Source organism: Falco rusticolus, chromosome 3, assembly GCF_015220075.1.
Source record: "Falco rusticolus isolate bFalRus1 chromosome 3, bFalRus1.pri, whole genome shotgun sequence".
NCBI lineage: Eukaryota > Metazoa > Chordata > Aves > Falconiformes > Falconidae > Falco > Falco rusticolus.
Genome location: NC_051189.1, coordinates 52,217,520 through 52,231,981, shown reverse-complemented (window position 1 = coordinate 52,231,981; position 14,462 = coordinate 52,217,520). Strand labels below are relative to the sequence as shown.

At 34.5% G+C, this 14,462-nt stretch overlaps 1 protein-coding gene across 1 annotated transcript in view; it reads right to left on the bottom strand.

The window, feature by feature from the left end:
• Positions 1–134: 134 nt before the first annotated feature.
• Positions 135–14,462, bottom strand: part of B4GALT6 (beta-1,4-galactosyltransferase 6) — a 37,643-nt gene continuing 23,315 nt past the window's right edge. The window contains exons 4-9 of the mRNA XM_037380906.1: positions 11,346–11,470; positions 10,712–10,828; positions 8,917–9,104; positions 6,489–6,611; positions 5,514–5,615; positions 135–4,336 (exon numbers count right to left, since the gene is read on the bottom strand). Coding sequence (XP_037236803.1) covers positions 4,189–4,336; positions 5,514–5,615; positions 6,489–6,611; positions 8,917–9,104; positions 10,712–10,828; positions 11,346–11,470 — 803 coding nt within the window. The 3' untranslated portion in view covers positions 135–4,188. The remainder of the gene's footprint in view (positions 4,337–5,513; positions 5,616–6,488; positions 6,612–8,916; positions 9,105–10,711; positions 10,829–11,345; positions 11,471–14,462) is intronic.

The following is a 14,462-nucleotide window of genomic DNA, read 5'->3' as shown; positions in this document are numbered from 1 at the left end:
TAAAAATGACAGCAAGGTAGAAGACACTTAAGGATGCTAGATGTACTTAAAAGGCCTTCTTTCCTGCATTCCAAGATACTGTAACTGGTGACACTTTCAAGGAGAGTACATACTCAGCGTTGCAGAAAAGTATATGCAAACATACTTGAAGAAGTTTATTCATATATTTTCATAAAATCCTGCAAATACATTTGTCCCCAGTTGAAGCACTCCCAAAAATTACTTGCATAGCTCTAACACAATTGGACGCTTTCGTAATAGCTGTAAAATACACAGAAAAGACAGATAGTTGATGATTCCTGGGAAAACCAGCTCCCTATTTAATGCCAGGAGAAATATAGATGAATACTATTTCCCATTCTTGTAATCCATATATGAGGAAGATTACTTCTAAACAGAAGTATATAGAAGAGCCATTAGGAGATTCAACAGAAGAGCAACCCTATCTTGGAAAAGCATGCAAAAACATTGAGTAATTTAGCCTAATAAAAACAAAACCTGAAAGCATATGAATACCAATAAAGGGAAAACAAATTTTTTAGTCCAAGGCCTGATCCCATCTCAGCCTAACTTGACATATTTACTGGCCAGGTATCCCCTCCTTTTGTTGTTACTTTGAGGAACCCAGCACTAAAGAACTGAGCACTTTGTCTATAAAAAAAATACAAGAAGGTATGTTCTCCACAGAACCTTGGAATAAACAAACCAACACCATCTTTAGAACATTATATTTCATAAAAGACAATGATAAAAAAGTACAAACATTTTCATGAACAACAAAAAGCCGAAACTATGATAGTACACAGGAAATTCCCAGCATTTGTTTCAGTGCATTTTTCATTAAGCCTCTCTTACATACCTCTACAAATAAAATAATCTTAAGTACACTTCCTCTTGTTGATACGCAATGGATCCTTTTAATGTTTTTAAATAACTGGCTTGTTAGTAACCCACTACAATGCAGTCATTAGTAAACATAATGATAGAAAAATAGATTGGCAAGATCCAAGAAAAAAGTACAGTTTGCACTTGCTTTTCAATATACTGTCTATTGCAAAATGGATTTTATTATATTTTATATTCTACTCCTTAAATTTGAAATACAGCAAATGGGCTTAAAAGTATCTTAGCATATCAATCAGATTCCACTGTTAATATTTCTGTAATGTTTTTACTTGTTAATTTGCAAGACCTTCAGAATCTTGTAAAATACTACCTCTCTCTCTTCCTTCTCCCTCCATGCTCACTCCTTGAAGAGTTGTCCTTCATTTACCTTGTCAGCAATGCAAAAGCCAATGTGATTGGTTTCTCTCTGCGTTTTACAAGAATCATGAAAATATCAAAAGGAATGTGCACAACTCTTAAGCTCTGCATCGCATTTATTTTGTTTGAAGGCACTGTCTATGTTAAAATTTACTACAGAATAGTACTGAGTTCAAGCAGGTGGTATACAAACACTATTTTGATATAATTTAAGATGGCAATTTTTAAAACTTCCCAACAAAGTGATAAAAGGTATTTAGAGAAAAGTTTTGGTTAGCAATTTGTGATTTAACATCCATCACTTTGGGGCACCAAAATGTAAACTTTTTAAGAACTCAGCTATATGACATAATCCATTCACATATTGGTTTAAATCACATTTTTCTAAGACCATACATGATTAATCACTTAGAGCTGTAAAATTATATTAGTTCAGCCACAGCATATGTTATATAGTGTGTATATATGTATGTATCTATACATATATATGCATTAGAATTTTTTAAAATTGCACATTAATTGCACAAAATGCCTAACAAATGGGCACAAAAGCATGCTTCAGAAAACAGTATAGACCTACAGTACGAAAGGATGTTTCATAATCATAGGTGTTAAATTGTAGGTGAACTTGTACTGAAAACCAGGAATCACTTCAAAATTACATCAGGGACTTAAAGACTTATTCAACAGTTCTTAAAGAATTGTATTAGCCTATTATGAAATAAGACTAATTTTATTTTGAAGATATAATTGTTCATACAATGTACTATTTCCCCTTCATCCATATGGTTCAGAATATCCTATACACTCAGTTATAGAAAAATATATCAGGAGGTGATCAAACCACTTAAGCATGCTTTTGAAGGATGTTTTGTTCACTTTATGCGTGCTTTTTGTTATTTTCATTGCATTACATCATTCCCAAAGCATATTAGATTAACTGGTAAATTTTAAGGTAATTCCAATGCAGTTTAAAATAACCCTTACAATTGTTCTCAACTACTTAAATTAAATCATTACATTTCTACTAAATATCTGGGATGCCTACAACTAAGCTCATAACTTTCCTGAAGAACGGCTAAGGGAAAAATTTGCTGCTGGGATGTCAAAGAAATAAATGGTGTTCATGGCAAACAAACTCAAATATACAAAGCACCACACCATCTGTGGCAGCAGTTCAGGAAAACAACACACAGTAATGAGTTAAAGTTAGTATTCTTTGTCAACACTCTTACAGAACACTTTATGGATAAACAATCCTTATTATATGCCGCTTTCCATTCTTCATGGGAGCAGAAGTCAGTCTTTGGTTCCTAAAGAGTTAAGTAACTGTGACAAACAAAAGTTTAGTAGATCTTGGTCAATATCTTTGCATTAACATAGAAAATAAATGGTCCAGTCCTTTTCCTCAGTATTAACAAGGGATGTAAAAAAATATTAGGAAAAGATAATAATGCTTAGCAGTGGGATACTTTTAGGTAGCATAGCATTACAAGCAAACAGAAAATAAGATATGTTTTTCATTATAAGCCAAGGAAAGAGGCTAATTACTCATACATATAACACCACAAAAATAGAGAAACAGACAGGACCAATCCTTAGTGGGACTGTGCAACCTCAATCTCATTGAAAGTCATCGACTTGAGGATACTTAGTGCATCATAGAAGCACTCAGCACTCTACCAGAATAGGCCCTTAAGTAGCTATACTGATTAATATATTATGAGTGGAATTTTAAAAAGCACTTGGGATTGGCCTGCTTTCAGGTCCGCTTATGTCATCATCATCATCATCAGCGGAACAGTTTGACCAACACCGTGGTTCTGAAAACCCCACACTGCAAGCATTAGAACTATTAGAACTAAGTTTTATTATTTTCTTAAAAATCTAACTTTAATATTCTTCCAATGAAGACACATTTTTGGCTCTTCTGATTTTGGAGGAATAAAAGTGCTGTCTACTAGGATTTTTTTTAAAAAAGAACAATACCAAAATACTGTATGCACCCAGACACATTGTTTTAGGCATTAAAATCCCTGACATTGACACAAGTGGCACACTTGGAAACAGTTAAAGAGTTCCTGTAGATCATAATACGCAACAATCGCAAGATTTTTCGTAATACACATGCAATATGCATATAAATAGGTTTTAGATGGCAGGCAGGGTATCATACAATTTTGCTGGCAATAAATAAAATTAAAAGCTTTCTTTCTAGCAAGTTCATATATGAAATTGATTTTTTTTTTCTATACTGATATGCAGGAGGCCTAGAGCTCAAAACTAGTATAACAGTTTACAGTCATAGCTGGCCAACAATTAATATTTCCTTCATTTCACATAAGGTATAACCTTTTTTTTAAGCATACTTACATTTTACACTTGTTCTTTCATGCTAATAAAAACATTCCTATAGAATTCAAACAAGAACACACTCAAATACATACTGAAGCATAAAATATTGAGCAATTTAAAAGCAATGTACACACATTAATTTACATCACATATTTACAAAACACATTTTAAAAAGAAACAAAAGCATTCATTTAAATAGGGGGGGTGTGTGCAGTTCAGTATAAAAAAATTCCTGGAAGAAGAGGCCTCTGTCCCTACTTCCAGAGAAGCTACAAGTCTGTTTTCTGCAGTTTTATCTAGTTGAGTGGTTAAGATAGAGAATATGAAGAATGAAGGCTTCAACAGTAGTCTCATGCTGTAAACATCTGAGTGGTGGCTGCTGGCTTTTCTTTCAAAACAAAATGCATGGTACAGACAAACACTTCTCATCCCAAATATGCATCATCAAATGGTCAAAAATCTCTATTTGTAAGCTGCTGTTTGTTGGTTTTGTTTTGTTTTACAGTGTCTATTAGTAGCTTCCAGTGTTAAAAGTTCATTCTGGTAGGGTAGCTTGTCATTCCACTTCCATCAATAGTCTCTAACAGGAGCAAGTTCTGGTATGAGATTAACAGTTATATTTTTATACAATCTACTGACAAGTATTTTAGGAGTATATATTAAATTGTTCAACCCATCAATATACTGACGTTCTCTGGAATACCTCAGAAGTTTATATCTGCAGAAGGATTTAGAAGAAGAAAACATGAGAAAGATTTGCAAGAAGCAATTCAATTGATGTTAGGCATGACACTGTCATTTCATTTTGAAATATGCTTCACATTCTGAAACCTCTCAGCCCTCTGGTATTACCGAATTACCTAACTAAGCCTTAAAAGCAAGCCACTTTCTGTTTTTAATACACTTAAGATTTCTGTTCACATATACAAGTTAACATTAAGACTAAATAATTTTAATTTTGCTATAAAACTCAACTATGGAGCTTAGAGAAGATTTAAGAACCTTCAATGTTCATTGTACATTTAAATGCCTGAATTGTTTTTCATTTAATTCTTGAGACTCCTGCACTTGCAAACATTTCAATTTGAGGTGATTAGAAAAAAGTTCCTTCCTCTCCTCCAGATTACTGATGCATACATTTTAGTTTCATATGATGTATTTACTCACGTCTATTGTACATATGTATTTAAAAATTGTGAATAAAGCAAAATATAAAGATGTTCCCAGAAAGAGACCACCATTGATAACAGAATTGAGCAGTATTTCCAATTATGTGAAAACACATATCATAAACCCTTTATTTTACATTTCACATTCTAATTTTTAGGTCTAGCTCATCAGCTGCTTTCTGGTTGCTATTCCAATCTAGGGCAGCCAGAACCTACTGGCCAGTTAAAGTATTCTGCATCTTTGCAGCAACAGAAAGGAACCCCAAAAGAAGTTCATGTCAATGTAAGCAGGAAATTAGAAGACCTGTATCTCAGAAAATAATAAAATATGATGGAAGAAAGCAATCCTTGAGGAGTTTTAGAGTCTGTTTTCATGCAGGAGTCATTTTCCCCAGCTGTACTACTTCCTTTTGCAGAATATCCAAATTAACTAGCTAATGGAGCCCTGCCAGTACTAATGCGCAAACTATTAAGGAACAACATTCTGCATCAAAGATTATGACAATAATATCTTCTGACACACCAACTTGGTCTCTCTCACGGTTAAATAAACAGTATCTGAACAGCAAGCATAATGTGTTTAAGAAAATACAAAGTTTAGCACTAAAGAGGGAATAACACTGATAAGCACTGACTTCTTATTTGTGTGCAGAAGATTTGTATGTGTGTAAGAAAAAATTCTACATCTTTAAGTCTAATATTTGAACAGTTCTTTGTTTTTCTTACCGTCCTAAAAACTGGACTTCACCTCTGTGATGATGAGGAATGGATTTGTACTTCCCTAAATCTCCCTCTGGTCTCGTTACATTGTATCCAGCATAGTGAACCCTGCAGTATAATACATAAATATTTGTATGAAAAGTATTAAAAAGATGTTTTTACAAGTTACAGCAAAAGTTAAAAATATGCATCAAATCTTTCAAAGTTAAGTATTCCCATTCACTGACATTCTCCCCCTAAAAAGTCCCACACTCCTAACCCTACAACTAAACGATCTGGCAAAACCAGTGAAATGTGAAATAATAGTTTCATAATTAGTATTTCCTGCTTTGTTCTTAAAGCATAACAGCATAAAAATATGAAAATCCTAAGGAAAAAGAATAAAAGCATACAAGCTCTTCCTTTAAAATATGTCTCTTCATATATAAATTCATGCAGACACTGTTTCAACAGCTTAACTGGAACATTTTACACTCGTTTACTATGAGCAGTTAGTAATAGTGAGCATTGTTGTCCACTGTCCAATTTGTGACTGTCAATATAGTCACAACCTAACCCCTCTCTCAAACACTGCTCCTAGACAGCAAAGGTACTTAAACTCATTCTTACTCTACATGTCTGTGGGATGCTATTCCATTATGCTAGCAGCAAGAGAGATGTAACTTAAAATCAAAAAGCAACACATAGAAGACTAGAAGGAATGAGACTAAATACGCTTAATACTGTTATCTGTTGTTATATCCATTATTTGTTACAAGACCTCTCTCTTAAGAGCCTGTTAACTGTCCCCAGGCCAAGAAAAACAATCGTAATGCTTATCCCTTCAAATGGTATGTTCTGATATTTCTAAAGTGATCTCTTCAGAAATTTTAGGATTTGTTCATTTAAAACAAATTAACAACTGACAGAAAAAACACCTGATTGTTCTCAAAGGGTATACACCACAGATCAAGGAGAAAGACATAGGCACTGAACACGCACCTGTTCCAAAGATCATCATCTTCTCCACCCCATCCCCAAAATGCATTTGGAAATCCATTGATCTTCTTGAATTGTTCCACTGTCAGGCCACTTACACCACCGAAGAACTCATTGTATGGGAGACTGAAAACAAAAGACAAATTCTGCATTATTAGCTGAACTTACGATAGGTAGCCCTCCCTTTGAACAACACCTTTCCAGAAAACAAGAACCCCAAACTAAGGACACAAACAGATGCTGTATGTATTCACTAAGGGAGACTGGTTCACAGATCACTGGCATTAAGTAACATATGTAGAAGTTCAATAAAATGTTTGCAGTAGTCTGATTTGCATAAAAGGTACTCTTAAACTGTAGCTCACATTAGTGTCACCGCATGAAACAGAAGTCTATCACGTATTTCAGATGGCTGATTTAGACCCATAGCTGTTGTGTTAAGTGAAGCCCTCAAACGACTGTATTTTGACCCTGTTCAGCTGAAAGAACAGCTCTTTAAACAACTGAAATATTGCAAATCAGTAATGCATCAATTCAGTAATTTTAATTCATAACTATATTCTACAGAACTGTTGAGAGGAACAGTTTAACAGTACATATTAAACCACAGTGAAACACACACTTATTTAAGAAACAGTTTTCCAGTTTTTAGAAGTTACACTTTTGAATCAGAAGGATCTATAGGCTTTTTTGTCAGTAAGCATACAGTAATTACTAACACTTATTATTAAGTACTAAGCAGTTGGCCAACAAGAACAGCCACTATAGCTATATCACATAACATACTAAGGCCCAGGCAATGTGATTTCCAGTTCTCCAAACACTCTGTCAATCTAAATATAATAATAAAAAAAAATATTTAAGTATCTACATTTATTTCCATCAATATTGACTTGTACCCTTAAGCCAGAAGCTGCTGGAGTGAAGCGTGTTCCTATTTCAGAAACAGCACACAATTTCATCAAATAAAAGTAACCGAATATATTTCTCAGGAGATGCTTCCAAATCTGGGACCTTCAAGGAGTTAGGACTATCTACAAAAAGATTTACCATTGCTTAGGACACAATTGCCACACTGAAGGACAAATAACTCCAGAATGCAAGGGGAAAGAAAAAGAAATACACAGTCATGTAATTTCTGATCTCTGTGGAAACACAGGATTCAACCAAACCTTAACAGCTTTTGGGGAACGTTGTTACCATATATCCCTTTCAACACTTAACTGAAATAACAGGTGTTCTAAAAACCCAAAAGAACTCCAACCCCTGCCCCTGTCCCCCCAACCAACCAACCAAAACTCACCAACAACCCAAAAATGAACCCACCAACCAAAATTAAAAACAACTGGGGTATGACAGTTCATGGAACTGTTTGGGGTGTTTATTCATACGTATGTAAGTGTGGTACATGTGCACTTTTTTGTATATATACAAAAATATATATTTAATATTATATTTTATAAATGTGTACTTATATATACATCTATTTTGTAAATACATATTATGTAAATATTTATCTGTATTTAGACATTTTATAAATTTTTAGGTGTACATATAAATACACAAAGTATTTTATAAATACATATATAAACAGATGAAACCTCTTATATAATCAGGTGTGTTTATTTATATATTTTTAAACACATATAAAATCTTTAAAGGTTTGACTGCTGATTGGCTGACAACCTGAAGACCACACAGAGTCATGTTTTCAACGCATTGCTTTTGATCTGTCACAACTGACCAGGCTGTCAAGCTGATCAACTTCACAAATAAGGTTTCAGGATGGCAAATACACACATGTAGGATGCAATAAGCTACAGGTTTACATGAAGTCATTGGAAGAGTGTCATGAGACAGCAGAGTGTTAAAAAGCAAGTGAAACATCATTAATGTAAAATGGCAGAAGGAAAAGACAAAACTGCAGGACTCACTACATCCATCAAATATCAATAGTGACTGAATACAAGACACGAAATGGTCTAGCAGTAAGAAAAATCTTCTGTTTAAAAATCAGTACAAAGCAGAAATAAAGAAAAATTTTTCTTGTGGTAATTTGGTGCAGATTATCTGCTTAACCTTGTAAACAGCCACTGCAAAGTCTTATGTAGCAAAAGAATATTTCTAACAAGCAAGTTGTTTTTCCCCCTTGACACACGTAACTTTTTTTTTTTTTTTTAAGATCAACCTCACTGCAACAAGTTCAACACTGAAAATTATAAACAAAATCTTCACACTAGCAATATATCAAATGTAGACACTAAACTTAAATATTCCTTTTAATAACTAGATATTCATTTATGTAAAAGACATGGTAGGAGGCTGTTTTATTGGTTTCACCTACTTCATATACTGTCACAAAAATTCATACACAGTTTAAAGAATGTTTCTGGGTCTTTAAGAAACAATGTGAATAAAGCTAATTACTTACATGTACATATATTTGTCCAGCTTTGCTGCAAAATGGCGTGGCATTTCTCCACATCCATAATAATTTCGGTCATTTTCAGGTAAGTGATCCACATCATGAAATATTATGCAGTCCCAGACGGCATCTTTCATAGCCTCTTTGAAGCCAACATTAAAGAGCATTGCTCGATTAAAAGGTTGTGTACCTGTCTTCAAACAAAAAACAAAGAAGACATTGTAAGGATCAAGAAGAAAAAGAGAAAATTTCAATACTATGAGAAACACATCCTCCACAACAAAAAAAAAAGTCATTGACAAAGATGACTGTTATTCCACTGGCTAAGCAGAGCAGTAGCTCTGGTTAGTATCAGCTACATCAACCGTATTTTGTGATTTAGGAAGTCCAAATGTTCTCCCCTCTTACACAAAACTTAACGGCACTAGCAACACTGAAGTATAGAGATATGGGTGGTTTGGATTAATACAGCTTGACATTATGAGTTAAAAAAATACTGACATAAACTAAGAAAGAAACATTCTGTTCTGTTTCTTGTTAAAACAATCAACTAGAATAGAATAGACTATTTCAGTTGGAAGGAACCAACAATGACCATCTAGTCCAGCTGCCTCACCAATTCAGGGCCAGACCAAAAGTAGTATTATTAAGGGCCTTGGCCAAATGCTTCTTAAACAGTGGGGCATCAACCACTGCTCTAGGAAGCCTGTTCCAATGTTTGACCACCTGCTTGGTAAAGAAATACTTCCTAACTTCCAGTCTAAACCTTCCCTGATGCAGCTTTAGACCATTCCCACACATCTTATCACTGGGTACCAGGGAGAAGAGCTCAGCACCTCCCTCCCCACGTCCTCTCCTCAGGAAGCTCTAGAGAGCAATGAGGTCACCCCTCAACATCCTTTTCTCCACACTAAACAAACCCAGAGTCCTCAACCACTCCCCACAGGACGTGCCTTCCAGCCCTTTCACCAGCTTTGTTGCCCTCCTCCTCTGGATACACCTTTCTTGAGTTGTGGGCCCAGAACTGCACACCGTACTCGAGGCGAGGCCACACCAACACTGAACGCAGCAGGATAATCACCTCTTTTGACCAGCTGGTTGTGCTGTGTTTGATGCCCCCCAGGATGCGGTTTGCCTTCTTGGCTGCCAGGGCACTCTGCTGACTCACACTGAGCTTGCTGCCAACCAACACCCCCAGATGCCTTTCTACAGGGCCCCTCTACAGCCACTCCTCTCCCAGTTTGTACTTGTGCCTGGCTTTACTCTCCTAGGTGCAGAATCCAGCATTTCGACTTGTTAAATTTCATCCCATTAATCAAAGCACAATGCTCCTCTATCTAAATGCTTCTTGAAGGCATCCTGTCCCTCGTGAGAGTTAATAGCACCTCCCAGTTTGGTATCATCAGCAAATTTGCTAACAATGCGCTCAACTCCTGCATCCAGATTTTTGATAAATGTACTGAACAGAACTGGCCCTAGAATTGAGCCCTAAGGAACAGCACTGGTGCCTGGTTACCAGCCAAACGTAGCCCCATGTTTTTATCCTTGAAGACTTAAAAAGACAACAGATTCAAAGAGACTGTGATATCACATATGAAATACCAGCCTGTATTCGAAGCAAAGCAACCATGTATCCGGCCACTAAACTGGAGAATGGAGCTGAACTTTCCTTTTTCATTTTAAGTATTAGAACAGTGGAGTAAATTTTTAAATTCTGAATTCATTCAAATCTTGGTAAGAATATCAAATCTCTTTTTAGTAAGGAATCTTAAAGAGTCACCTTTCAAGTAAATGCTGTTACCTGTTCAACAACATAGAAGGCAAATTCCAGCCGCTGCTTCTGCAACATAGGTATCAGATGACGGAAAAAAATTGGAAGATGCTCATGGCGATTTCGAAAAGGAATAAGGATCGCCACCTTCAAAAAAATCAAATAGATTTTAAGCTACTATATTAGCATTTTAATTTCTAATCTTTCAATACAGATCAAGTTTCCCATGGCTTTCACAGGTTTTTCAACTTTTACATTTAAATTGGCTCTGTGTTTTACACTTTTGTTCCAGCTAAGAAAGAATTAGAATTTTGCTCAAACAATTAAAAAAAGAAAAAAAAAATCTGAGTAAAATATAAGTAATATTTTCCTTTTTTGTTCACTTGCTTCTAATTATACTTCAAGCAACACACACATAGGACAAGTTGGCATCCACATGATAAAGATGTTTAGTAACAACAGTTAATGAACCTCTGTAAGTTCTCTTAACAATCCATTTCAAGTTTTTTTCAAGCTTTAGTCTCTTCTTGAGCACAGATACATATCTTACAACATACTACATATTACATAAAATATATAGCAGTAAAAGACTGAGTGCTTGCAATGGTAAACTATTCTTACACACCAACAGGAAAAAAAACCCAACAGAAAAGTAGCATCTCACCTTCCATCGTGGCTTACAGTCTTTTGGTTTCCAGTGTCCTCCTGGTTTAATGTCTAAATCTTTTGAAAACAGTTGCTGAATCTCATCAAAACTAATTTCACTCATATTGACATCAATAAGGCCTCCTACAGAGAGGAAAAAAAATTAGTTACTAATTTCAATTAGGACATCAGATCTAATGTTACAAGGTATAGCATAGACAAACAGCATCAGAAAATTGTAGTTACACTACCTACAGATAAAAAATAAACAACTTATACTGCACTCTTAATATTCAGTTTTTACAGACCAAATTTCAGTATTTCCCAATATAAACATCCTTCAATAAATCCTATAAGCAAAATAATAACTTCAGAGGACACAAAACAAGCCAAGTCATTTGAATTCTGTAACTATTCCAGAAAATTAGCCACATAACAAAAATTAGTTTCAAGTACGTTTTTAACAATTTCACATCATCTGCACTACTGAACTGATACTTAAATTCTGAGTTTCTTCCTACCTGCACCTCCACAAAAAAAAAAAAATAATGCATCACTACATGCAACAAACTTCCTCCATTTAAATTCTAGGTAATAATGCACATTTCACATACAGCCTTCATCCACTAATTCACCACTGTCCACATCAAACCAATTTATAGTAAGTGGTTAGATTTGAGAATTACCACTGATAGAACTAATTACTCCAACGGGAAAAGCATTCATAAATGACCACTGATGAGAGTGGAATTCACTAAGATATTGAATAAATACCACAATATGTTACCAAAAAAATCATGTTAGTACTTACTATGAGAAAATATTTACACTTAGTTGATAGCTAAAAGTTGTCAGCCATTAGCTTATGCATGTATATAATTTCAAAATTGGAAATAATGTTTCACAGTAAATACCCTCAAAAGCAGAAATAGAAGGAATCATGAAAATCTAGGGAGAAGAGTAGTGTAATACTTAATAAACATAAGCTCAAGTTGTTCTTCAGCAATTACAATGCTAGATCGTCAAATAAAACTCTTGCAATAACTATCTGATAGACAACATAAAATATGCTACTTATTATTGTCTAAAAGGTTAAGTCTTTTGGTAAGGGTTGGAATTTTAAAGTCGATGAAAGAAATCACTCCCATTTTCTCCCCTGTGTCCATACCCACAAGACCCGATTTGCGTCCAAATGATTGCCTCACGATGTAACATTGTACTGATTAGCTATCTACATCTTTTGGAAAGACTGAAACTTTTGGAGCATACTAGGAATAAGTATTGCTTTCAGAAGGCAGAAGATACTGCAAGAGCTATTTTAGTTTTGGAGATGATTAAATGTCAAACTACTTGTAAACGTAGAAGGTAACTTTAAAAAAAAGGAAAATTATAGGAAAAAAAGGATCAAAACCAGCACAATAAAGAGATTTTTTAACAGATTTAAACAAACCAACTTTGATTATTTTAAAAGAAAAAGGAATTATACAGAGCTTTCAATTAAAAAAAAAAACAAACAGAAAAAAAACCAACAACAAAACTTAGATTATCATTATGGTTGTATCTGAAACTCTTCAATAACCTGAAAATGAAATCTTACAAAAAGCAGAAACAAAAGCAATCAACAAAGGACCAGTATATAGAGTATAAACATGTACAAATTAAATTTAAAAAAAATAAACCATTAAATCAATTTCAACTATCAAGAGACAGAGAAGCAACAAGAGACTTTGTTTATTTATAGAATCTAATAGGAAAATAAATAAAGGTCAATTAGTATGAAAAGAAAGCAAGCAACACATGGTGCAAAGGACTGCGCTGCCTTAGACTCCAGAGAAAAGTTTAGATTTGATCAGACTTTTAGAGAGTTTAGAAAAAAAACCCACAAAAAAAAAAAAACAACAACAAAAAAAACCCCAACCCACAGAAACCAAGGAAAAAAAAAAAAAGGAATGGTGAAACAGCATTCATATAAGGCAGGTACTTCTAACTTGATGGGACATGATGAAAATCCATCCAGACTGTTTAAAAAGTTGCTACAGTAAACCATGACATACTGGTACTATCAAAAGTACACAAGAGATGGATAAACAGAAATCAGCAGTATTCTCCTGTCACTGGTGGGAGGCAGAAGGCATCTCAGTAAATGTCTGGCCTTAGTATTCACTACTTCCATTACTGGCTAGCATGCTGCACAAAACATTTATACAATCCACAAAAAAAGAAAGCTGAGGAAGCAGAAAGAATTTTGAAGAACGGAATCAGAAAACACAGTAATGTCAACAAATCAGATACATACTGAAATCAACAGAGTGAAATTAATTTAAAAAAGTATGGATTGTTACTGAAGGAGAAATGAAGCATACATGCACTAAACAGGAAATACCACGCTATACTGCAGTATACAGAAAGATATTTTGATGGTTTATAATGGATCTCTTATTAATATGGGACAATAAAGTGAAATGTAATTGCATAGAAATCACAAATTTCTTTCTTGAGTACATTAATGGCTGTTATATGAAAGACAGAGAAGGTAATTACTAGTTTGGTTTGTAACCAGGGTTTTAGCTGGTTATGATGCTTCAAAATGATTTCAAATTACAGTACAAAAATCAAGAACAAGAGCTTTAGAATCTATGTAGTCTAGAAAGGCTGAAAGTACTGGTTCAGCTACAAAGGAAGAGACTGACGAAAAAGTAAGTCTTTTGAAGACATAATAATTTGGTACATAGATGGTAACCAACTTTCTTCCAAGCATCAAGGCAGGCAAGCAGAAATCCAACTAACTTGCAGTGGGCTGAAAGCAGGTTGAGTATTAGGAAAAGCTTAACTATTCATTTGAAGGACTAATACAATATATTACTTGTGGGGACAGTAGAACTTCCTCCACTGATGACTTTTTTTGTGTGTGTTTAATACAGAATAGATTTTTCTAACATCTATTTTAAATGGTTTAGGTACATTCAATCACAGTGTACTGAGATGATCACACTGGAAGATCTGGGTATTTCTTATAGCTCATTAAGAGCCAGTTCTTAAGAAAACCATGAAGTGACTGCTTAAAAATTCTTAACATGAGGGGTTTATTTCATATAACTGAAAAAACTGATCTGCTTTCCGTCTACCTCTCAAGTCA